This window comes from Podarcis melisellensis (genome assembly GCF_964234715.1).
Source record: "Podarcis melisellensis genome assembly, chromosome: 8".
Classification (NCBI taxonomy): Eukaryota; Metazoa; Chordata; class Lepidosauria; order Squamata; family Lacertidae; genus Podarcis; species Podarcis melisellensis.
Genome location: NC_138540.1, coordinates 70,682,105 through 70,706,941, shown reverse-complemented (window position 1 = coordinate 70,706,941; position 24,837 = coordinate 70,682,105). Strand labels below are relative to the sequence as shown.

The 24,837-nt window shown below is 41.8% G+C and overlaps 2 protein-coding genes across 6 annotated transcripts; one reads left to right on the top strand and one right to left on the bottom strand.

Annotated features, from left to right (window-relative positions):
* Positions 1-19,868, top strand: CTPS1 (CTP synthase 1). Of its 4 annotated transcripts, XM_081920663.1 has the most exons (20): positions 42-187; positions 1,571-1,696; positions 3,284-3,461; positions 4,090-4,260; positions 5,276-5,376; positions 6,482-6,598; positions 7,763-7,846; positions 8,082-8,162; positions 8,478-8,629; positions 9,489-9,621; positions 10,875-10,963; positions 12,659-12,753; positions 13,115-13,177; positions 13,889-13,932; positions 14,893-14,989; positions 16,020-16,075; positions 16,166-16,262; positions 16,517-16,661; positions 17,936-18,026; positions 18,878-19,868. In XM_081920663.1, exons 3-19 carry the CDS (start codon positions 3,296-3,298, stop codon positions 18,018-18,020), a joined length of 1,776 nt encoding a protein of 591 aa, XP_081776789.1. In that variant the 5' UTR covers positions 42-187; positions 1,571-1,696; positions 3,284-3,295; the 3' UTR covers positions 18,021-18,026; positions 18,878-19,868. The 4 variants fall into 4 exon arrangements, with proteins under 4 accessions (XP_081776792.1, XP_081776789.1, XP_081776790.1 ...); XM_081920666.1 differs by lacking the exon at positions 1,571-1,696 and having other exon boundaries at positions 1-187; XM_081920664.1 differs by lacking the exons at positions 42-187; positions 1,571-1,696 and adding an exon at positions 625-908.
* A 435-nt stretch (positions 19,869-20,303) lies between these two features.
* Positions 20,304-24,247, bottom strand: SLFNL1 (schlafen like 1). 2 transcript variants are annotated; one of them, XM_081920775.1, is made up of 4 exons: positions 24,116-24,247; positions 22,809-23,513; positions 21,574-22,245; positions 20,304-20,495 (listed from the first exon to the last, which is right to left on the bottom strand). In XM_081920775.1, the coding sequence occupies exons 2-4, from the start codon at positions 23,259-23,261 to the stop codon at positions 20,382-20,384; spliced, it is 1,239 nt and encodes a 412-aa protein (XP_081776901.1). In that variant the 5' UTR covers positions 23,262-23,513; positions 24,116-24,247; the 3' UTR covers positions 20,304-20,381. The 2 variants fall into 2 exon arrangements, with proteins under 2 accessions (XP_081776901.1, XP_081776902.1); XM_081920776.1 differs by having other exon boundaries at positions 21,627-22,245.
* Between the last annotated feature and the right edge of the window lie 590 nt (positions 24,248-24,837).

The following is a 24,837-nucleotide window of genomic DNA, read 5'->3' as shown; positions in this document are numbered from 1 at the left end:
GGAGCCCGCCGGCGCCTGGCTCCTCCTCTTCCTCCCTGCTCTTTTCCCCATCCCCATCCCATGTGTTCTAACCGCGCGGTGCCGGCTTCACGCGCTCGTGGCGCTGCTTCCCCCTCCTCCGGTTCCGGCCTCGAGAGATTCGGCGCAGGCGAGGCGGGCGGGCCGTTTTTCCTCCTCGGCTTCGCGGGTGAGGGGAGCGCGAGGGGGAAACGGCCGTTAAAAGGGGCGGGGGCAAAGCGCGCGCGCCTGTCGTGACTGGGGAGGGGTCGCGGGGCGCGAGCTTCGAGGCTTCCGCGTGAGGAGGCGGCCAAACTGTCGGGGTCCCCCCCCCCGCCAGAAAGGAGAGTCGAGGGGGGAAGGCGGTTAGACTGAGCTGAGGAGAAGGGCGAGCGAAAGGGGTCGCCTCTTTCCCTCGGCCAAACCCTCCCATAGGCTGCCTCGTCTGTGGGGTCGTCCCTCTCTTTCAAGGGGGCTGCCTTTGCGTACCACAGATGCTCAGCGATGCTGGATTTTTTTTGGGGGGGGGGAAGGGTGGGCGTTGGAGTCCAGAGACGACCCCCTCCAAAAAAAAACAAAAAACAAACAAACAAACAAACAAACAAAAACCTCAGCAGACGGATCAGGAGAGGCAGAAGAGGTGGCTTTGCCCCGTATTTAGATGCATGTCAGGGAAGGAGCTGAAGCATCATGAAGCCCAGTTGTGTCAGATTATCTAACTGCCCCACAGTTGGTGCTGGTTTTTGGTCAGCATGGCCTAGAGAGGTGGAAGTGTTGGCTCTAGGAATGGCAGAGACCCAGGTTCAAATTCTCGGACCTCCCCCCTCCCATGAAGGTTTACTTTCTCTGACAACCTGATATGCCTCGCAGGGTTGTTGAGAGGATAAAAGGTGTGCTTGCTTGGAGGAAAGGTAAAAAAAAATATATAGTACGCCCCCTTCCTTCATTTTTCTTCTTCTTGTTTCCCCTCTCTTGTAAAGAAAGGCCTCTGATCCCATCCTCAGTTGAATTCTGTGCCTCAAGAGGTTCCTATTAATGATGTGCGTTCCAGCCATACTCTAAATTGGGGTGACATGGCTGGTAATATCTCAAAACTTAAATGAAGATTATATTTTTTACCCTTTTATCTGATTGAGATTTTTTTGGTTCTTATTGATCTTCTCTTTCCCTGGTCTCTTTCCTTCCACCCTCCCCTGCCCCAATTAATTTTTTTCCTACAATTCTTGCAATATTTATGTGTGTGGGGCAAAAACAATGGAATGTGCCAGGAGAGGCATCAAATGTGCTGGATATGACATGCATTCCAACTAAATGTACCCTAGTAGCTTTTCCAAAACTTTTTATTTCTTATGAACAGATGAAGTAATCTTTAGACTTCCCACATCCCTGTGTTTGCTGCAATAGACAAACAGAATTGCTATGTTGTAAGTTTCATCAAATGCAAGTAGGCTGTGGACTGTATAAGCTGATACGTTTGTTTATGGCACTTTTACTATATAGTACTGTCCTTCCAAGGACTCTGGGATAATGCAAGTGGTTCATCTCTTTTCATTTTATCCTTGCAATGGATTAGTGACCAATGCAGGATCATCCAGAGGAACCATATCTCTCCATTCTAGTCTAAGAAGCTAACCACTGTGCCACACTGGAACTTTCTTTTCCCACAGGAGTAGCCACGTCTCTTACAGCAGTTGTCAAGGTATCTGGCTCTTAAAAGATTGAACACATTTATTATGGCATAAGCTGTTGTGGACTAATGTTAATTTCATCAGATGCAATGTAGTCCATAGAAACTTGTGCCATGATACATTTATTAGTTTTTAAGGCTATTCATTCCGTTTGCTGTTGCTTGTGACTTAAGACACAATTAATATGCTGGATTTTATGGTAATGCGAGAATCCTTTTGGCCCCACTCAGTCACATTACCACTATCATACATTTATATTCTTCTCCCTAATTCCATGCTGGAGGACACTGAACTGGCAGCAGTGGAGGAATTATGTCTACCAGAATGCCTCTTCAGAGATCTTACCGAGGTCAACCCCAAACTCTGCAAAATCATGCTGTTTGCCAGGGCTTTTAATTTGTGAAGATTTTCCTTTTTTGAAAGCACTGCTGGATGTTCCTGCTAGTTTATACACTATTGTTTTATTATTTTTGTTTTTATTCAGATTCTAAATTTTATTTTGTAAGCAACCTTAATTTTTAAATATATATCAAAGGTGGATTAGAAATTAATAGCATAAATAAATGACCGCTGTCTGTCTTTCCTTTATGATTTGTTCTCCTGCTTACGCAGAACAAGACATATTTATGATTTGCTGTCTCACTGTTCCTTTAATCAAGGCATACACTATAAATATGAGTAGTGGATTTTATGAGGTTAATTATAGGTAAAAAAATGTGTTACATTAACTTTTAAATGGAGTTAGAAGTTTTGCATACAGTTGTTCCTGTTATGCACTGTGAAGAGTCAATGTAGTTTATATCAAATTTGTCTCTAAAATTCTGGGAACTTGGAAGTCAATATCCTATTTTTAGATGGACTGCCGATTTGCTTTGGCTGTTGCAAGTTATTCTACTTTTCACTGGTAGCTACATTATTATATTTATAGACTGCTATCAATATGCCGGGTGCGTTGTGGTTTAATTTTTACTCTGCCTGCCAAAAAAGTACACAAAGCTTACGTAAAACCAATACAAAACAAAGTAAGTTTCAAAATATATTAAATGTCGTGAAAATGCAGAAATACAATCTAAAATGGAAACAAAATGACCAGTGAAACCATACAACAGTTTAAAGCAAAAAGTGGTTTTAAAAGCAGCAGAATACACAGTACAATCAACATTATAAGAAAACCTTCTTCATTACAGAATACTCAGATGTAAATCCTGTTGACTTCAATGGGGCTTACTATATAGGAAGGTGTGTCAAGAATTGCTCCCTAAGGCAATAAGGGGATGGAATTAAATGTATAAATTAAGCCTAGAGTGTAACAACAACATCCAAATGGAAAATAAAGTTTAAAGTATAATTGTTCTGTCTTTATTAGTTTTAATTGGACAAAGTTCACAGAAATAAATTGGTTAAAAGATCTTTCACATACCATTGACAGTTTTGTGCAAGTGGTGTTAGTGTATTTATTCTGTAAAAACTTAAAACATTTTCTGTTTCATTTTCATGTTTTCATGTTTGGATTTAAGTACAACACTATTGTTCCAGTATCTAGGCAGAGATTATTATTATTACTGTGTTGTCAAATTATTTTTTCTTTTCTTTTCCAGGTATTAAAACAAATGAAGTACATTCTGGTAACAGGTGGTGTTATCTCTGGGATTGGGAAAGGAATAATTGCTAGCAGCGTTGGGACAATCCTCAAATCATGTGGCTTGCACGTAACTTCAATTAAAATTGACCCATACATTAACATTGATGCAGGCACCTTTTCTCCTTATGAGCATGGTAAGATGGAGAGAAAGAGCAAACTTTTAAACATTAAGAATAAAATAATGCTGAAGATGTTTTGAGGGATGGTGGTGTATAATTGCACTCTGACTGTTGCATTGGGGTGAGGGTTTGGAATTGCCAGTGCTATAGATGGAGTTGGTGACAACTTTTTTAGGGTACAATATAGAAATAGGTAAAGGTAAAGGTACCCCTGCCCGTACGGGCCAGTCTTGACAGACTCTGGGGTTGTGCGCCCATCTCACTTAAGAGGCCAGGGGCCAGCACTGTCCGGAGACACTTCCGGGTCACGTGGCCAGCGTGACATCGCTGCTCTGGCGAGCCAGAGCCGCACACGGAAACGCCGTTTACCTTCCCGCTGGTAAGCGGTCCCTATTTATCTACTTGCACCCGGAGGTGCTTTCGAACTGCTAGGTTGGCAGGCGCTGGGACCGAGCAGCGCGAGCGCACCCCGCCGCAGGGATTCGAACCGCCGACCTTTCGATCGGCAAGTCCTAGGCGCTGAGGCTTTAACCCACAGCACCACCTGCGTTCCCACAATATAGAAATACTGGTTAGTATTTGTAGGGAAGAAGGTAGTTACTGCTTCAAGCAAGTCTAACTTATGCATGTCACTTGGTTTTAGGTGAAGTGTTTGTGTTGGATGACGGAGGGGAAGTGGATTTGGATCTGGGCAACTATGAACGCTTTCTTGATATTCGACTCACGAAAGACAATAATCTGACCACAGGGAAGATATATCAGTATGTCATCAACAAAGAAAGGAAGGGAGACTATCTTGGGAAAACAGTTCAAGGTAGGATATTGGAACTGGGTTCACTTGGCTTTAATAGAGGTCAGCATATCACTGTTTCCAGTATTACGACAGGCCTTGTGCCTTTTGAAACACGAAGGCAATGATTGGTTCTCTGTGTACTTCAGCTGAATGCCGTTCTGATCTGTACCTGGCAAAGATGGGCATGTTCACATTTATCCCTTCTGCCCATTCGTTCTTGACTCTCTTGGTGGCATGCACAGTTGAGAAAAGTATACAAATAATTCTAAAAATAAGGCATGACAACACTTGATATATACATATATATGGACAATATATAAATCGTTGTTATGCTGTGGTTTGGCTTGTGAAGTTCAAATTGATCGTTTATGTTGTTTGCTGACCTAAAATATCTCTGCGTTGATTCATATTATTGTCAGTATTTCTACTGTTTGGAACAGGAGTGGCAACTTCATGGGAACAATGTGTTTGGGACAAGGCTATGGTAATTCCTACGTCATCTGGGTATTTATTAGGAATATTGAGTGGGGAACTAAATCAGTATATTAATTAAAATGTATAAAGTATATCAAAGAAAAATATACCATATTTAAATGAATCTAATGCACCTTTGAATTTAATGCACATCTCAATTTTTGAAACCAAAGAAATATTTGCTGGTGCCATCAAATCCAATGCTCACCCTAATTTGGCCAAAAAAGATGTGCAATAAATTTGGGTAAATATGGTACATAGTAGCCCTGGTTCTTGGTAACAGTTTTCCAGTGGCAGGGTCTGCTTATTTTAAATAAATATAAAAGAAGAGTAGTCTGTGTTGAGAGGGTTCTAAAACTAAGACATAAGCTGAGGAATAGGATTTCAGCCCTAGTCATGTTATGTGCAAGTCACAACAAATATCTGTTGATTAATAGGGCACTGCTCTGTGTTGGGTATGGAGCATGTGAACTCTAAGATACTGGTTTTATTATTGTTTTTAGTTTGAAAATGGACAAATGTATTCCAAACACTTCTCCTCTTCTCTTGTCTCATTTTGCAGTTGTACCCCACATTACAGATGCTATCCAGGAGTGGGTAATGAGACAAGCACGAATCCCAGTAGATGACGATGGCATAGAACCTCAAGTTTGTGTGATTGAGGTTGGTATCCATGATCTGTTGCACAGGTTAAAGGCTGAATGTTGATGTGTCTTGCTAAACCATAGTGTATTGCAGTGTGGGTGAGCTGTAGGAAGGTTGTGCCTGATGCTTATTCTCTTTCTGACTTGGCCATTGTTTTTCATGCTGGCTTGTTTCAGACAAACCATAGTTAACATTAACAGTATTCTTCTATTTTGGATGAAACAACAAAGCAAAAGTGTAAGTGAAAATTTCTGATCTCTTCCTCCTTGTGTGGGAGGAGTAGGGGGGATAGGTGGCATACGAGCCCAAGATTTGCTGCAGCTTGTTCTGGTCATCAGTTTGCAGTAATCCATGTATTTTTTTAGAGTAACATGCAAATTTGGCCAAAGAGTTGTATCTAATTTTAGTCATACTTTGATTAGACTTGTTGAAATTAACAAACATGACTAACCTAGCTCTATTAAGTCCAGTGAGTCTCCTCGGAGTAAAACGTAGATGGATGCAACCCAATATCTTTTTAGGAAATGTCATATATTGATACAGTACTCTGGTTAGAATTCTGATAGGGGCATTTGAGAGAGTGTCAGCAATTCCCTCCCTCCTTTTAGCAAGTTCTATCTTTGTTCACCTAAGGATTTGTTTGCATTAAAGTAGCCTTTCCACCCAAGAGAGCAAAACCTTTCATATGTTCTCCAGATAACATATAGTGCTAATTTTCTGGGAAGATTTTGCCTGCAGTCACAGAATATGGAGGAAATTTAAAAGAAAAAATATTGGTTGGGTCAACTGGAAATTTGAAAGTGTCAAACACCTAATTGCTCTGGGTTGATCTTGCTTGGTTAGGAAACACTTCTATTTGAATCCAGGCTGAATGAGTTGAACTTTAGTTCCATTCAAAGAACTGGGATAGGATAGTTAGTTATTGCTTAGTACCCATTGGAATAAATGAAATTGAAGTGGAGGTAATTTAGTCTGGATCCAACCTATGGCTTGCATCATCCAGCATCTTATTACATAGCATACTTTGAGGTCAACTGTCGATAGTTATACAGAGTGACATTGACACTGTCTTTGTGTTCTAAAAACAGAGTATGGTGCTTAATTCTAGTTCTCTCTGTTTTAGCTTGGAGGAACTGTAGGAGACATTGAAAGTATGCCCTTCATTGAGGCATTCCGCCAATTTCAATTCAAAGTCAAGCGGGAAAAGTTTTGTAATATTCATGTCAGTCTGGTACCACAGGTAAGGTCTTACCTTACAGTTCTTTAATGATGTTGCTCCATATCAGATGATTAGAAGTGTGTCCTTGGAAATGGGAAATGAAATTGGCATTTTTTTTTTAGCATTATGAACACTAGTACTTAAAAAAAATACGAAAAAGCCATAAAGGCAAAAATATTAAGTAAAATATGGTAATTTAGGTGATCTTCATATGTTGTGAAATACAAACACTAGTTGATGTTTGTATCACATTGCATAGATTATCTCTGGAGAAGTAACCTGGATCTACCAGGCACTACGTGAATTGTCCTGTACAGGTTTACGTGGAAGTACTTCTTATGTTCAGTGGGTCTTCCCCCTCTTACATGCTTTATATTGCAGCTTTGGCACCTCAAATATGACTGCTTCACTTGATATAGTCATCATAACAATTAGGTTACAAAATCTTATATACAGTATTAAATCCTTTCGGAAATGGTAGGAGCTACTGCCACATAAACATTTCTTTTTATGTCAGTTTTTGTGGCAGTGTTGCTGGCATATAGTTGATTACTCAAGTATTTAATATCCTGTAAGAAATCATGCTGGCCACATGACCCGGAAGCTGTACACCGGCTCCTTTGGCCAATAAAGCGAGATGAGCACCACAACCCCAGAGTCGGCCACGACTGGACCTAATGGTCCCTTTACCTTTACCTTTTAAAGAAATCACTGGCTTCTGAAATAATGTAAATATATATCTTAGTATATGGCCATGACATTGATAGCTTCTTCCATTTGTATTGTAATAAATTTAGTGGAGCCTTGCTTATATGCATAGAAAAATACCCCAAATTCCTGTGAGTTTTGCTCATCGAAATAGAAGCATTTAATCATGTTCCTGAAAGCATCTGATAAGGAATTAATCAGTATAGGCACATTTAATACTAAATTGTTCAGCGAGCCTTATTATAGCATGTGAAGCTGTCTTCTAATGATGTTCAGATAAAATCAATTTTACATTATTCTGGACCAGTGAAAAATACTTCATTTTGCTGTTATTGCTTGCTGTTTCCTTCAGTGATTTGTTAGATTTGCTAAAACCTGGATGATGGCTGTATATGTTACTGCAGTACATAATACTTTGGAGGCTGTAGATTTGACACACTGTCTTCTCATACATATTTCTTGATGCTTGTGTGCTAGCCAAGCTCTACAGGAGAACAGAAGACAAAACCCACCCAGAATAGTGTTCGTGAACTCCGGGGTCTTGGTCTCTCACCAGATCTGGTAAGTTAGCTGTGGCATGTACAAATCACACTCGGCTGGTTTTATAGAAGTTTTCAAATGTCATAAGTCACGGGGTGGAGAGAGTTGTTTTAAATGATGCCATATCGACAAATAGCCATGAAGCATTTTGTTTGCAGAAGGCTACAAGGCATATTTCATTAACCTACCAAGTGCTAAAGGTTAGGTTTATAACCTGGTGCAGTATAGTTTGATAACTTACTGTTTTCATTCCTAGATTGTATGCAGATGCTCCACGCCTCTAGATACCTCAGTAAAAGAGAAGATTTCCATGTTCTGTCATGTAGAACCAGAACAGGTAAAAATTGTTTAAATGTATGTGTTTTGATACCGTTGGCACATTTATTTGTGTACAGTCATACCTCCGTGTGTGTGCGCAGAAGCAGTCCTCCGGTTGCGATAACTTTGGGATACGGCCGGACTTCCTGTTTGCAACCGGAGGCACCACTGTACTTAGGTCATAGATCTGGTCTGTGCATGTAGCAAAATCTTCTCTTTGCAATTTACAGCATATAAACTCCCCCCCAAATAATAATAATCCTCCCAGGTACTAGAGCTGTGTATTATGCACTTCATAAATGTGACAGTGAGTATTCTTTTTTTTATTGAACAGGTAATTTGTGTTCATGATGTCTCTTCCATCTATCGGGTACCTCTTTTGCTAGAGGAGCAAGGGGTGGTTGATTATTTCCGACACCGCCTTGACCTTCCCATTGAAAAGCAGCCTAGGAGAATGCTCATGAAATGGAAGGAGATGGCTGACAGGTGAGCTCGCTCGTAGGAAGCAACTGTGCTATTCTGACCTACTGTGTTAGCAGAGGAGCGGCTAGGAGGAGAGCTTGTTTCCTTAGCCCTCCTGAGCTCCAGAGTATTTTGGCAAGAATAGATTCTCTTCCTAACTATTCACCCACAGAAAAACTGTAGAAAAATCTTTTTACAGGTACAGTAAGTTAGAACTTGGCAAATTTTGCTGTGGACTAGTTCCTGTGTTAACCTTTATAGTTTTATCTTAACTGGACTGAAGTAGCTATAATATGTGGATGAGTACTTAGAATCATAGAGCTGGAAGGGACACCACAGGTCATCTAGTCCAACCCCCTGCAATGCAGGAATCTCAGCTAAAACATCCATGACAGATGCCCATCCAAACCTTTGCTTAAAAACCTCCAGTAAAGGGAATTAAGGGAAAGATTTAAACTTAATTAAGGCTACAGTCCTGTACCACTAAGGTGGGAGTATGCCCCATTGAGCCCAATGGGATGTTTCTCAGTAGACACGCCTTCATGTAGAGAAGCCTAAAAAACCCCCCGTTATCCCCATATCTTCATTCTGTAGTGGTAGAATCAATTTTGCAACCTCAGGGATCTACCATCTTATTATTTGCATATATAGACGAGGCCTGAGAATTCTCGTGCTGAATCATATTATTCATTCAACATTTGGCTTTGTATGCCTGGGCTTTAAACATATACAATATTGCATATGTGCTGCCAAAGCGAGAGGCTGCTTGATCATGCAGGTCTGATCTTTTAACTAATTATTTTAGCTAATAGTATATAGTTTGCGCTTTTAAAGGTTAAAGATAGAAGATACAGTGTTGTGCTTTTTTGTTTTGTTCACACAGATATGATCGCTTATTGGAGACCTGCTCTATTGCTCTTGTTGGCAAATACACAAAGTTTTCAGATTCCTATGCTTCTGTCATCAAAGCTTTGGAACATTCTGCCCTGGCTATCAATCACAAGCTTGAGATCAAGGTATGCTTTTCCACTAGCCCCAGCAGAATCGCTGTCTTCTCTGGATTCATGTTTAAAGCAAAGAGCAGCAATAAACAGGATGTACTTTCCTGTTTGAGAATGGTGCTTCAGCAGCAGCCAAGGTGTCAATATTTCCAGCCCAAAAATACTCATGCTGTATTTAGAAAAAAACACAATCCATTTAATGTTACATTCAAGCAGCACTGAGGATAACAAAGCTTACTAACCTGCTGCTACTTGCATAGCCATTGGACATAATTGGTGGTAGAAGCATAATGGTGATGCTGTTTTGAATCCCCAGCTGGGTACTCTTACTTTCCAGGGGACAAAAGATTTTGGGAAGCTTGCCATATAAAATATATGGAAGGGGAAAGAGGCCATCCATTCTTCTCTTGCCCCCCACAAAAGTGGATAGGAACGTCACTAAGCAGAATATAGGTTTTGTTTACTTTAAGCAGCAATTCAGATCTAGAAACTACAGGGGAAGGGTAGGCAGCCTGGTGCCCTTCAGAAGTTCTGGGCTACATCATCAGCCTCAGTCAGCATGGTCAATGGTGAAGGATGATGAGATTTGAGGTCCAGAATGTCTGGAGGGATACGGTTTGCTGCTATAGAAATTCAAAACCCTCTTGGAAGAGATCATGCATGTAATGTGACACCTCGAAACCTCCATCTTTGGAGCTTCAGAGCAAACAAAAGACAACAGTTGTCATGATGGCAGAAGCCCTCCACCAAGTGGAAGGCTCTTGAAGTGTTTCAGCCTATGTGGATGTCTTCCTTCACAAACTGTTGGATTATCTGATTGTTTCAGAAAAGATTGTTTGCATCCCACCCATCCTTCTCTCTTGCATTTCTTACTATACCCAGAAGCAGACTCTGCACCTGGAGACTAGGCCTCCAATTCTAGAGCGCCAAGGGTATTGGAGAGGGGTGGTGGAGGCCCTGTTGGCTCCAAACAGTAAAGATTTGTGAACAGAACAATAAATTGACCATCAAAAATAACATCTGTTTTACAATTTTTTTATGGGTGCAAAAATTCCGTGCTTCACTAATTGGAACAGTTGTGTCATACGTAGTTTTGGGGAAACAAAAAGAAATATTTGTCAATGTCTTCAGATAGTGTTTGATCTGGTTGTATAATAATAATACTAGCAGTGAGGGAGGGGAGAAGCTTTTTGCTCCAATGATCTAAAAAAGTGGTACCTCTGATTTTGCTTTAATCTCATGTTTTTTAAAAATGGATTTCTTCCTAGTACATTGATTCTGCTGACTTGGAACCAGCTACTCTCCAAGAAGAACCAGTTCGATACCATGAGGCCTGGCAGAAACTCTGCAGTGCTGAGTAAGGCATACATAACCTTGCTTTCCTCCTTGAGACGCTGTGACTCCTACTGGCATCATTCTAGGCTTCTTTTATTGTTCCCTGGTTGGCTCAGTATTCTAGTCTGGCTGGGTCTGTTTATATAGAGTTAGAGTGGTCGTTTTCCTTTTTATCTTATGAGCCAAGTAGACAGTGGGTAGACTCGTGGAAATGGATAGATGAGGTTAACTTAGGTTCATTAATATCAGTAGGTCTGCTCAGGGCAGAACTTAGTTGCACAAAACCCAACGTGCCACACATCCTGTTACTCAACAGCAAGAAATCATACTGCCACAAATAAGAGTCTAGTTATATATTAATATCCAGTGGTCTTTCAATAGCAGTTGACTGCAATTGTTACATAGATCCTGCATGCTCAGAGGCAATTTGCCACTGAATGCCAGTTGATAACTGAAGAATAGCTCATTTGGTAGAGCATGAGATTCTTAATCTCAGGGTTGTGGGTTCAAGACCTATGTTGGGTCATAGATTCTTGCACTGCATGAGTTTGGACTAGATGATCCTCGTGGTCTCTTTCAACTCTATAATTCTTTGATGATGGTGGCAGGATTCTGGAACAGAGTATATTAATGAGATTCACTTTTTAGCTGTTAATGCACCCTTTTCCCCCTAATAAATATTTTTAAAGAATGTTTATGTAAAAAGATACAAAACAAAGGCAATATAGTACAATAAAACCACAAAAAGATAGAGTAGGACACAAACCAAATATATGTATACAATTCTATCCCATGTATACATGATCAGAAGTAGTGTATATCGCATTTTAGTCGTGCACTCCAAATTTCCAAGGATACTGCAGGCAGCTGTTGAAGGTTTGCACTTCCTTGGAAGGAACATCTACGTGCATCTCTGACCCTTGTCATACATAGATTGATACTGCAGAGCACTTAAATCATTCTGAATAGTCTCTTTTGGAGATGGGGATGAAAAACAGCCATGGTGTTCAGCCTTTGAAGCCAGTCCCCTTTTATATGCTTCAGTTGCCTGGCTTCAGAAGGATTACTCTAATTAAACAACAGCTATAAATGTAAAACATTTGTTTGAGGGGAACTACACATTTGGTGGAGACTTTTGTCTGGAAACCTGCATGTCTGCTAAGTAGCAAAGAGATTTTGAAGGTCAGACACAGCAGGCAACCCTGCACAATATACTTTACTTTAAGCATGCCTTTCTGCTGTTGCTTTGCAGTTATTTGGAAAAGATCCAAGAGTGTTCGCTGAACTTCTGAAACTCCCGTCCCTTGAGAGTGATTAATGAAATGCATGAAAGAAATGGACAAATTAGTTAATGTCATATATAGGAAGAACGGTAGCTGTTAGAAAGTTAATATGCTGAAAAATGGACATGTTCTATAGATCGTTGGCAGATGCACTGGACATATGACCCGAAAGGAATGTATTTGTATACCCTGGTGGTGTAATTTGCATTTATGAGTCACTCTGTTCTGTTTCTGTGTAGACGTTTGAAGTTTAAAATAATAATGAAAAGCTTTGTGGAATGCAGATTGTTCACCTTCCTGCATTGCAGGGGTTGGACTAGATGGCCCTTCATGTCCCTTCCAACTCTACAATTCTATGATTCTATGAAAGTGTAACAGTCTTTCAGGTGTCACTGAATGGATTTCTCTCCCCCCCCCCGCCCCCTTTTATGCAGTGGAATCTTGGTTCCAGGAGGGTTTGGTGTTCGAGGAACGGAAGGGAAGATCCAAGCTATTTCTTGGGCAAGAAAACAGAAAAAACCCTTCTTAGGTGAGAGATGATTTTTTTTATTATTATTACACACCAGGTAGAGGTTTTAACTATTAGGCAATAATCCACTCTAATACCTCAGGATCAGGTAATTGAGTTGCTGTGCAGCCTGTCAAATGTAAGAGGCAACTGGCAAGAGGAGTTTCTGGTTTACACTGATCAGTATCTGTTTTCTTCATGACTTTGAGCTTGCTTGGGGGACATACAAGCAGAGATCAGCATACCCTTTACAGCGCCCCCCCCCCATCATTATAACATTTTTGTCATCTTTGTGCTTATGTGGCCCCTGATGCAAATAGTGGTTGCTATGACAGAGTTATTGGGGACTTGAAGAGAGTGCTTGTGCTGTCTTTTTCTGCAGGAGTCTGCTTGGGAATGCAGCTAGCAGTTGTGGAATTCGCCCGCAATATCCTGGGTTGGAAAGGTAAATGCAATGATGTAAAAACACTTCATTGGGGATGGATTTATGGGTGCCAATACTTAAGATTGCTAATGACTGGTGTTTCTAGTGGATTGGTATAAATTACTACCTGTGACATTTAAAATGACTAGCCTTAAAGGGGAACAGCACCCATTTTTCTTCACTCTGTCCTTGTAACTGTTTTCCAAGCCACAGACATCTGCTATGCAAACTGTTGTATTCAATTGAACTGATTGGAATAGGAGGCAGTATTTCCAGTGCATTCACTACTGACCTTAGAGTTTCACAGGATAATAATTAAGATCTGTGTAGCTTGAGAGTGCTTTAGGGACATATTGTCTCCGTAATCCCTGAATCAAGTCTGCAGGATGGGTCACAGGTATTCATGATAGCATGACCAGTACAGCCCAACTCACATCATGAGCACCCTGAAAAGTATTCTTTAGCTGCGTGTTATGTTAATATTTCTGAGTTTTGTGCCTAGAGGCTCCTTTTTGAAAAAAGAAGCCTTATATGGTATGGGATGTGAGTAGTTAAAGGTTGGACTGTGAACCATAAGCCCATAGCTAAATTATGCTTTGGTCATGATCTCAAACCCTCACTTGCAGCCCTGCAATTTGGGGTTAATGCTGACCTATCCTGCAGACCTAGTGATTGATGGAAAATTGGGGTTTGCACTGCTAGTCATATCTGATCAACGTTTGTAATTGGCAGATGCCAACTCTACAGAATTTGACCCCAAAACTACACATCCAGTGGTAAGTATGATGTACTTCTTGCACGCCAAGACCATTCAGCATTTTTCCATAGAGAACCAAAAATATGAAATATGTTGGCTGGCTTGCACAGAAATTAATGGCAAGAATAAACGGCTGGGGTGTGAAACATACTCCCCTTATGGTCTTATGGAATGCAACCACAAATTGATGAATGGAGCATTGTGGCTATGGTGCCTATCTCTGTTGCATTGTATAAGTCAAAACTTTCAAGGTTGTCTTCAACTGAGTTTTACTCAGAGTTGAACCATTGAAATTAATGGTCCTAATGTAACCATAATCATTAACTTTAGTAGGTCTACTCTGGATATGACAAGTTTTGGTCCATATGCCTGGAGAGAAAGCAAGACCTCTGTATCCATGTGGGACATAATGTTCAAATACGCTATAATATGGCATGTCAAATTTGATGCATATAGACCCAGGATGTAGGATCATTTACAGTTAACACCATATTTCTGCTTTTATGTTATTTTATTGATTTTATTGATTTTTTTAAATTTATGGACATTTATAGCCCACCTTTCCTTCAAGGAGCTCAAGGTGGCATACAGGGTTTTCTCTCTCCGTGTTTTATCCTCACAACAGCCTTGTGAGGAAGCTTAGTCTAAGAGACAGTGACTCGCCCATGGTCCCCCTGAGCCTATGTGTCTGTTGCATCTCTCTTCTCCCTCCTCGCCCCAGCCAACCTACAGAACTGAATGACTATCTGTTTTGAATGGAAAGTCCAGGCCATTCCACTACAGAGCCCCATGACTCCTCTCTAAAGTAATCTCTTGGCTTGATTGAAATGTGATGAAACCAGTTTTCTACTTGTAGAACACAAATGATTAAGATTGATGTTTATGGCCTTTTGTTTATGCCAAGAGCTACCCTTTGATGTATGCTTATCTTCTAATTCCTTTTCAATCCCATTGTCCTCTTTTGAATTACTTTCCTCAGATCGTAGACATGCCGGAGCATAATCCTGGCCAAATGGGTGGGACCATGAGGCTTGGGAAGAGGAAGACAGTTTTTCACACCAAGAACTCAGTCATGAGTATGGCTCTTCCTAGACCTATGTTATCTCTCCTCCTTTGTATTCCACTTTCCTTTTGCTTGTTGGTGAACAGTGATGGTACAAATGCATGATCTATTGTGTTAAGTACTGGAAGATTTTGTGCTAAACGGCTCCCACTCCTGTTGTTTTAATTGATCAGTCTCCTTCCACGTATGTCCCTTGGCAATGCACACAACATATAATAAAAGCAGTTTCAAAACGGCACAAAAAAATAACAGATGAATTTAAAAGCAATACAAAACAGATAAATATGGCAGAGATGTGTTGATCTAGCTGGAAAGTTTCTTGGAACAAACTTTTCAGGAACAGAGACTTTTTCTCTCATTTCATACCAAAACTTTGTGGTGGTACAGGGACTTTTAATGGTAGCAAGTTTAGTGTAGACAAGAAATACTACTTTATACAATGCATATGTAAAATATCGAATTCACTGCTAGATGATGTGATGGCCAGTAGTTTTGATTTTAAAGGGGATTAGACAGCTCAGTCTGTGGCTGCTGACCGTGATTGGTTAAATAAAACCAAACCAGGTCCAGAGATGATATGCCAGTTGCTGGGGAGCGACAGGGGGAGACAATTGCCTTGATGTCATTATTGAAGTTCTTGGAGGCATCTGGTTGGCCACTGGGATGTAGCACGTTGGTCTAGATCAGGGATGCCCAAACATTTTTCAAAGAGGGCCAGATTTGATGAAGTGAACATGTGTGAGGGCCGACCAAAGTTGAGCTTTTTTTAGGATTGAACTTGTTGCGCTTTCGTTAGGATTTGACCCCAATAAATATACTGCCACAGGGGCTGGATAAAAATGGCCGGGGGGCCGATTAGGTCCCCAAAACAGACTTTGGACATGCCTGGTCTAAATAGACCCTAGGCTGGTCTAGCAAGTCTCTTCTTTATCTTCTTTGGTGGTCCAGTAGAATTCTGAAATTTATTCTTTGGAGGCGAAGGTGTGGTGTTAATGTGTTTAGCCAGTCTGTAATAAGCACAGCCATATTTTCTCCATGGATAGGAAAACTGTATGGAGACGGTGACTATTTGGAAGAGAGGCACAGACACAGATACGAGGTATGTCATCTAGTATGCAGCGATATTTATCAACCCCCGCCACCACATTGGCTTTTCGGAAGAGAAGTGACACCACTTTCCCTTCCACAGGTAAACCCAGAGTTGAAAAACACCTTTGAAGAAAACGGTCTGAAATTTGTGGGCCAGGATGTCGAAGGAGAGCGAATGGAGGTGGTTGAGCTGGAAGGTAAGCACTTGAATTAGTAGCTGGGAGACTGACACTGTTGTCTTAGGTGACAACAAATATGGAAAGAGGAACTCTTCCTTCCTTGGATGGGGAGAATGAATGTCAAGTACCACAATAGTTAGTAGATGCAGCAGAGAGATGGATGATGGTACTCAGAAAAGATTTATATTGCCTATGTACTTTGGCCTGGCCTTGCCGATTGAGAGCGCTTTAGATAGTAACCTAACAAAGCATGTTACCACCTTCTCTCCTAGAGCATCCATTTTTTGTCGGTGTTCAGTTTCATCCAGAGTTCCTCTCCAGACCTATAAAGCCATCTCCTCCCTACTTCGGCCTCCTCTTGGCTTCTGCAGGGAGGCTCACACATTATCTACAGAAAGGATGCAGACTCTCCCCCAGGTAAGTTCAGCTTGAGTGTCTTGGCTCGTGGTATAACTGCCGGCTTGGCAGCGTTTTCTGTTCAGCATGGTGCACCAATGAAAGGCTGTCTGTTAGGCATAAAAACCTTAAGGCTGTATTGTATCTTCCTTCCTTGAACTTGGGCCTACAATATCAGTAATGCCTTTGTAGAATGAAAGTGTAGGAAGTTTTGCTTCTACTGTGGCTCATTAGTCTCTAGCTTAATCTCCCTCCTTTGGAAAATTGGTCTGCTTTTATCTTTTGTTGCAGCTGACATCAGTATACTGTTAAGTAGTGGAGAATACTGCTGACACATATTTTGGGTATCAGTGTCCTAAATGCTCTTTGTCATGATTAAGGCCAGTCTTCTGGTATCATTCCACTTACAAAGAAATTGCTACCAAACAATCTCTCCCCCCTTTCCCTCCCAGTGTAGTCTGGCACTATAGTAGTCTGCCTGCCAAAGGCTTGTGGAGTTTTGCCAGACTCAGAATGACTCTTCACAAAATTGCACTCTCTAGGAGCTTTGTCTCGGAGAAGCTGCAAGGGGATGTGCACAAGGCTTACATTTTCTGTTCAACATAGCGAAGGGGGAATTCCATTCATCTCTCCTGCATTTTAGTGTGTGTTCTAGAGATGTGGCAGTCTCCTGTATATTTCCTCTTGCAAAAAGCATGCTCCCCCCCCTTTGTGCACCGCACATGGTATCCTTTATTGTTATTCTGCCTAGCACTTGAAGTTGCCCCTTGAATAAAGGGCTGCAAGAATCCTTAATGTCACCTGGTCAGTGCCTGCCCTCTGCACTAAGAAGGTCCATGCCTTTTTAACAAATTGGGCAATTTTAAAGAACAATACAAGCCACAAATTGGATGTTTGAGAATCCTCAAAGGCTGGAAAGCAGGCCTGGTGTCAGCACCTGATATCCTAGAGTAGCTGTTGGGACTCTGGTGGCCCAGTAAGACCCACCAGCACTGATGTCTCTGCCCCCCATTCCACCCCCACTTATGTGATTGGGGTCCGAAAGTCATATTTATTTCATTCTGTACCCTAGAGTGACACTAGGTCAGATGCTGTGGGGCCCTGTGAGAAATTAAAATGTTGCTGTTGTCACTGCCAGGTTTGCTGAGAAGGACCAGCTAGGCTACTTTGTGGAAGTCTGTCATAGGCTGTAGTTTCTGACTGGCTAGGTCATTTAGATGAACTTGCATTTGTAACTAATGAGCCAGAGCCAGTGTGTAGAAGTGCTTATCTTTCTAATGGTCTGAATGTTACAGGGATACCTACAGCGACAGAAGCGGAAGTAGTTCACCAGACTCTGAGATCACAGAACTGAAATTCACTGCAGTGAATCATGAGTGATTGCTGGTAATGCTGTCCTTTCATGTTCTGAACTTTCAAATTATCTTTCTTCCATCTCTCCCAGTTGTGAATTTGGGCCAAATCTCTGGGCGTTTCTTAACCATGGGGGGGGGGGGAATTGTCTGGTCTTAGTGCTTTCAGATTGGGAGGAGTGGCATCTCAAAGCATAGTGCACAAATACAGGCAAAGCTAAATATACCATGACATCTTGACATCTACATGTTGAACCTGGCTAGTGTGCTTTGCTAACAGTGACATTTCCATGTACATTGCCTTGGGTCCTTTTGTGGAAAGGAAAAGCAGTGTAGTGGTTAGAGTGTCAGACTAAAGAGACAAGGATTCAGATCCACAGTTTGCCATGAAGTTCTCTGGGTGGTGTCAATCGCTACCTCTCAGTGACTAACCTGTTCTGTAAAGATGTGTCAGGAGAGAAATCGGCAAACATTTTATGCTACTAAAAGAAAGCTAGCATGTAAATTGGGCCACATTCCCTTCTGAGTAACTGTTTGGGGGCCATGTCAGTGGTGGGTGGTGTCAGAAGGAAACATACATTTGACTAGTTAGCACTTATACACAGACACAGAGTATCCTCCATTCAGACAAGAGGCAGTCAGAGTTCAAGGAGTTTCCAGCCAGGCAAAAATACTCGAGAAAGTATGGAGCATGAGCAGTGAAAGGGGTGGCTAAGGATGGTGTGTGGCTTGGGGAGACTCCCAAGGGCCAGATGGGAGAGAGTTGGGTGGTTTCTGCGCCTGAGGTTTCTCACCTGTGATGTAAATATACTAAAACAAATTCATTTCTTTTATTTAAAAAAATCCTTTTGTCTCTTTTATCTACCCTCCTCCCCACCATTTCAGATATGCCTAATATTCAGAAGATCCTTCATTCCTTTGATGCAATAGTTGAACTGCTGGAGTCTCTTAAATCACGTCACGTTAATTGTATTTTGAAAAATCATGGCACACTTTTTTTGTTCATTTAAACTTATTTTGTATTCTGAGAAGCTGACACAGTGGTGCTCACCCGTGCACGATGGTGAGCTTAAAAACAAGAACTTCAGAAACAGAGCAAAGAGGGGGACAAATTCTGGATTTCTGAAGAGCCTTGATACACCAGTGTAAATGGTCAGTGTTGCCAAGGATAATATGTGTCTAAGCTTTCTGTTCACTTCCATTGTGGTTGGTTTAAATTACAGTATTTACTCTCTTGGTGGATTGTGGGAAGAGAGGTGCCACAAAGAGGGAATAACTTGACACATATTGAGAAGCAAAGTGGTGAGATTTGGTGCCACCATTGAACCTTTGTTCCAGGAGATTCCTCTTCCTGCTGGTCAAATCTTAGGGTATTTGGTTAATTCTAATCCTATACACAAGTCATATTATGCTGCAGTGATATAATTAAAATAGAGTATAACACCACCACCCCTTTTAGAAGCTTGTGATGGGCAGTTTTTGTTTTTGTCCTGCTTCCTGGACTGCCATAACTCCTTGCATCAAGGGGGCCATCAAGAAAGTGACTTTTCAGAAGCTGCCTTTGCAACTCTCATTGAGAGACTTGCCTTGGACTAAAACGTCCGAGGCCCCACACTGCTGGGAACTTGTCATGTGACACATATGCAATATGTGGCCTGTGCTCAGCAATATATTTACTCCATCCCAAAGAAGAGGAAAAGGATGACGCTAGGCTTCTGCAAAAGGCGGGAGCTGCATGAAACAAGTGTTTGTAATCTCCCCTTTTCCAGTGTAGGTTGTAAGCTGCCTTTCCAGCAAGCTAGGAGAAACTCTGTTACTAAAAAAATGTACCGCATATCTAAACACTTCTGAGTTTAATAAAACTTGGGGAACACAATCTGGGTGTCTGTTCTGATTATCTATCAAACTTGAGGACTCATTTTACACTCGCCCCCCTTCACCATCTTGCTGTAAGATGGTGTCTACTTCATACCTGTTTCTCCTTCCTGCTATAATGGGTTACGTCAGCAACTTCCTGGATAAGTAGTTGAAGAAAAATGCTGTTTTGGAAAGCAAGGGCTAATTATAGAGATTGCTAATACACAAATTTTCCCTTCCACTTTTTCATAGCTTTACCACCATGTATGGCATTTTTCCATAGGAAGCAAAATCCAGTGGTGCCATTCAGAGTTAAAATGTTAATGTGCTGTCTTGATGCCAAGGGAGAATAATGCTCTCCAGTAGCCTTGAAGAAGTTACCCAACTTAGGAATAAGACCCGGTCATAGCTCCAGAATTCTTCCTGCAAACCATCTACAAATACAAGAAACCTGTTAGACGCAAGCTCTTTATTGGACTACATTTCCTTTGTGTGCAGGTTTTGTAACTAGTTGGCTTGTGGTGTTTAGCTGTCACCTGAAAAAACAGCAGGTAGCATTGCTGGTATTTTGTTGCTGTAAGGCTTCCTTCTCCTTCAGCAAGCTCTCTATTTTCACCTCCAACTTCTTGATCTCATCTGTCCATTTCTGGAGATTTATAAAAAGCAGAAGTTATTTCCTTTCAGATATTTGCAGCTGCTGCCAAATTACCTTTTTGTCCAAAATTGATCTCTGGCAGTGAGTTTTGCTAGAAGGGTGAATAGATTTGAGGGAATTGGCAGTATGTATTTCAGGCCAGGCTGTTTGGCTTGGTTCAAATGCAGCAGTAAGTGATAGCTACGCTGTGCATCATCAAGCAAAGAATAGCAATCAAAGGCCAAAGACAGCAGATAATGTGATTTATTGCATCTGCCTGCTATGGCTGCCACAATGTCAGTCCACCAGGGATAGAATTAGTCAATAATGCTTTTGGGGGCTAGAACTAAGTGGGAAGCTGATCAAAAGGTTTTATAATTTTTTCCCTAATAGAATCCATATTTTGAGGCATCTATTTTTACAACAAGGTCCACTTCCTCACTGATAACCAATGGAAAGTAATTTGGTCTTAAATGTTTTAAAGGTCATTATTATTTATTATTAAATTTATATACCGCCCTATACCCTCAGGGCAGTTCACAAGTCAGTTAGTTATTATTCTCCCCTAGCTCGAGTGTAACATTTTCTGAAGAAAGCAGTGAAGTTGCCCATCTGTGGCTAAACTTTCCCTATGCCTATTGAGCCAAGTTGCAAATAATTTTGACAAAATAAAAACTCCCCCACTCTGCTGCCACGTATCAAAATTCAGACCCAAAGTGACACACAAAAATCCACTTAGGGATTTCCTCTTTGCCTTTCATTTCAGCAGCCTAATTGAGAAAGGCGGGGGTGGGGGGGAAGAAAGCATTTTTGTTGTAGAACACAGGAAAGTGCTTTATACTGAATCAGACCATTGGTTCACCCTTCAGTATTCTCTATACTAGCTGGTAGCTGTTCTTCAGGGTTGCAGGCAGGGGAGATGTCAGGAGTTGAGCATGCATGCAAGGCAAATGGTTATCACTGAGCTATGGCCCTTCCCCCATTTAACAATGGTAACAATTGTTAAAACCCTTGGGGAAGCCTTGCATATCACTTGGAGATAGACCAGTAGATTTCAATCCTGCTAGGCTGTGCAAAAACTGAAAATTACCTGCCGGCACCACTCTTGAATGGCGCTACCAGTAAGGGGGCCCTGAATACTACCTTCTCGTCGCATGTATACTTCCCCTTGGTCTGTTTCATAAAGGAGAGGCTTGTTCTGCTTTGGAGGATGAACACTTAGTCGAATAACTTTCAGGAAGATGCCAGTGTCTTCGGCTTTGATAACTGGGATGAAGCTCAGTGTGTAGTCCGATGGGAAAACCTGCGGTTTGAAGCCTTTCAAAAGAGCATCTATGAGCAGCCGGATCCTGTCTTCATCTTTGTGGTCACACCTGACTCCACGTACCATGCCGTTATCCTCAACCCCCACAAAAAGGCTGCCACCTTCACTGTTGAGAAATGCGCACATATACTTCCGCACATGATGTTTTAGGGTACCTGCCAGATATTCCCCACTTCCACGTTTGAATTCCACGTTCCGGGTTTCGCTGCCCATGGAAGCTCCATAGAATAGGCACTCTTTCCCTACGATCGCTCTCTGGACAATGGCACTGTCTGAGCGGGTGCCGCTCAGAAAGGCCTCCGGCCGTTCTGCCATACAGGAGTATTGAGGAAACTTTCTGATGCGGTTGAGATGGTGTTCGTTTAGAATCAACTTCCTGCTTCTCTCATACCCTTGCCCTCCCAGAAAAGTTTCTGAGCTGCTGCCAACAGAGTCACTCTGCAGACATGACAAGGAAAAACAGGTAAGGGCAAATGCCATGGAGAAGGGCTATAGCAAATACAATTCTTTGGGGGTGGGGGGAGGTAACATTTAAACTAGGAAGCCATTTAGATCATGGCTATAACATACAAACCCCTTTAACAACCCTCTCCCTTCCTGTCTCACATTGATGCTGGTAGTTAGACAACTCATCATCTGAGACATGCAAAAGGAGGCAATAGGGTCTGACTCTGGTAGGGGCTGAGCTAGAGGAAATGCGTGTATCTAGTAATGAAACAAGTTGACCTGGGTGATTATTAAACAGTCATTGGAAGTTTGAAAGTGAAATCTGGGGTGTTTGCCTTAGATGTTTGACTATAGAAACTATCAAAAAAATGGGGGCGGGAATGTAGGTGATTAATTTCCTTTCACTGCTCGGATCAGAATGAAGAAATGTAATGTACAGTACTCTGAAGGTCTAATGAATATTCTCTTTTGTAGGAAACCCAGCCGGATGGGCGGGGTATAAATTATTATTATTATTTTATTTTCTTTCAGTGTTCCCATTGCTGGAGTCTTACCTCTTTGTTACCTTTGGCATGAAATGCAAACGTCTTGCCATGTCCCACGACAAGATTCTTCCCTTTCTTCACAAGCTCCTTGGTAAGCTCCGACTCTGTCTCAGAAGCAAGTAGCAGCTGCTTTATGACATGCTCCAAGTTGGAGTCTGTGGCTACCTGGACAAAGGCATAGGCTTGCCTGCGTTTCTTTACCACTTCAATGTTGTGTCTCTGGAGGGTGACACTAGCCATGCCCAAGATGTCCTTGAGCATGCTGCAGAGAACTTCGCGGGAATACTTGGGGTTCAGGTTGCCAACGTAGAGAACATAGGGACGGGCCTGCCCAGAATCTTCATCTTCTTCTACCTCCTCCTCAGCTTTCGCCTCTGTCAAAGACTGCTCTGTGGCCTGGTCAACGTTGCCAACTGGTAATGCACATTCTACTATGATCTCTGGAATGGTTGTTGCTTCCATTTGCAGACCTAAAAATGGTCTGAAAAATTCTAAAAGCGGGATTGGTGGTAGTTGCTCTTATTCCTCATTGGTGTATAGCTGGCTGGTGTACAGGAGGCCAGACTGCCTTGCTAATTCTATGCTGAACTTACTCTTATTACTTAGCACATGACTGATGTATGGTCACTAGTTTCTGGCTTGTTTCTGTGGTCGATGAAGAAACAGGGAGCTACAGGAACTGTGGTGGAAAAGGCCTTGGCATGGTTTCAAAGCCTACGGGGGAAAAGAACCCACAATAAACTTGAATTTTGCTTCTAGCAGTCACTATGTCATCTGGAGGCAAGGATTGCAATCTGCCAGTAGGTGGTTGCTTTTCCTTGGCCCTCTCTTTTATAGAGAGTAGGTCAATGAGACTTAAGAACATAATTGCCTTGCTGGGTTCAACCCAAGGTTCATATATCCCAGCACTCTAATTCCAAAAGTGGCCAGAAGATGCACTTAGAAGCTCACAAGAGCAGGTGCCATTATTAATCTTCAGCATGTGGTCCCTGGCTGCATGCTGCTTCTGTACCAAGAGGTTTTATTTACCTACAGTGGCTAATATTCATGGAGACAAGGTCTGTGTCCATCAATGGCTAATCCTTTTGAAAAAGCCACCCCAGCAAGTGGCCATTACAGTATCTTTCAGTATAAATGATGTTGAGAATTATCCCTACTGATTGCAAATTAGCCTGATTGGATACTAAGTTCTAGCAATGTTTGAGCGGCAGAACATTCTCTCTATCCCAGTTATAAACCTCTGCCAGAGTTAATTTTTTGCCCAAGGATAACTTCTATTTCCCTACCCTCTGCAGCATCCTCAAAAATCAAGCTACCATGGAAGGCGGTGGTGCTCATGCTGGACTGAACAGGTTTTTGTTGTTGTTCAGAAGCACTGCTGCTTCCAGGTAGGCCCTTCTTTGGCCTGTCCCCCCTGAATCTCTTTAATAGAGCTTAAATTGTGAGGTCATAGATGCCCTTGCTACTTACAGTTCTAACCTGTGTTCAGTTAGATCCCACAATGAAGGAGGCGGCCTATGCTTCCTGTGGACAAGCAGTACTTGCTCACCTAAAGGAAGATGGACACAACTGCTTCCAATTTGAAGCTTAAATACCACAGCAAGGTTTCAAGATACCAGCAATAGGAAGGCATTAGAACTGCAGGGAGCAAATACCCGGACTGCAGCAACTGAGGGTGTGTGTGTCAGTGGTAGGGAACCCAAGTCTTAGGGGTGAAATGCAGCACTCCAGTCTGTTCCCACTGGTCCTTGACATTCTCCCCAGGTCACACCTTTTCATGATCCATGGCCTCTTTGAGTGTTTTTGCCCAGCTGGAATGTGTCACTGAATAGTGATATAAATGCTTTTTGTTTTACCTGGATTGAAAATCGAACAATGCATGTGCAGAAATCTCCTTTTGAGTTTTGCATGGCTGGAAAGCTGCCTCCCATACATACAAAAGGTACGAGTTACCCTAACCCTTACCTGTGTGTGCATTTCAGTTGTGCTAGATCATATTTAAATGCATTTAACGTGTAAATGGAAGATTCTCTTGTAG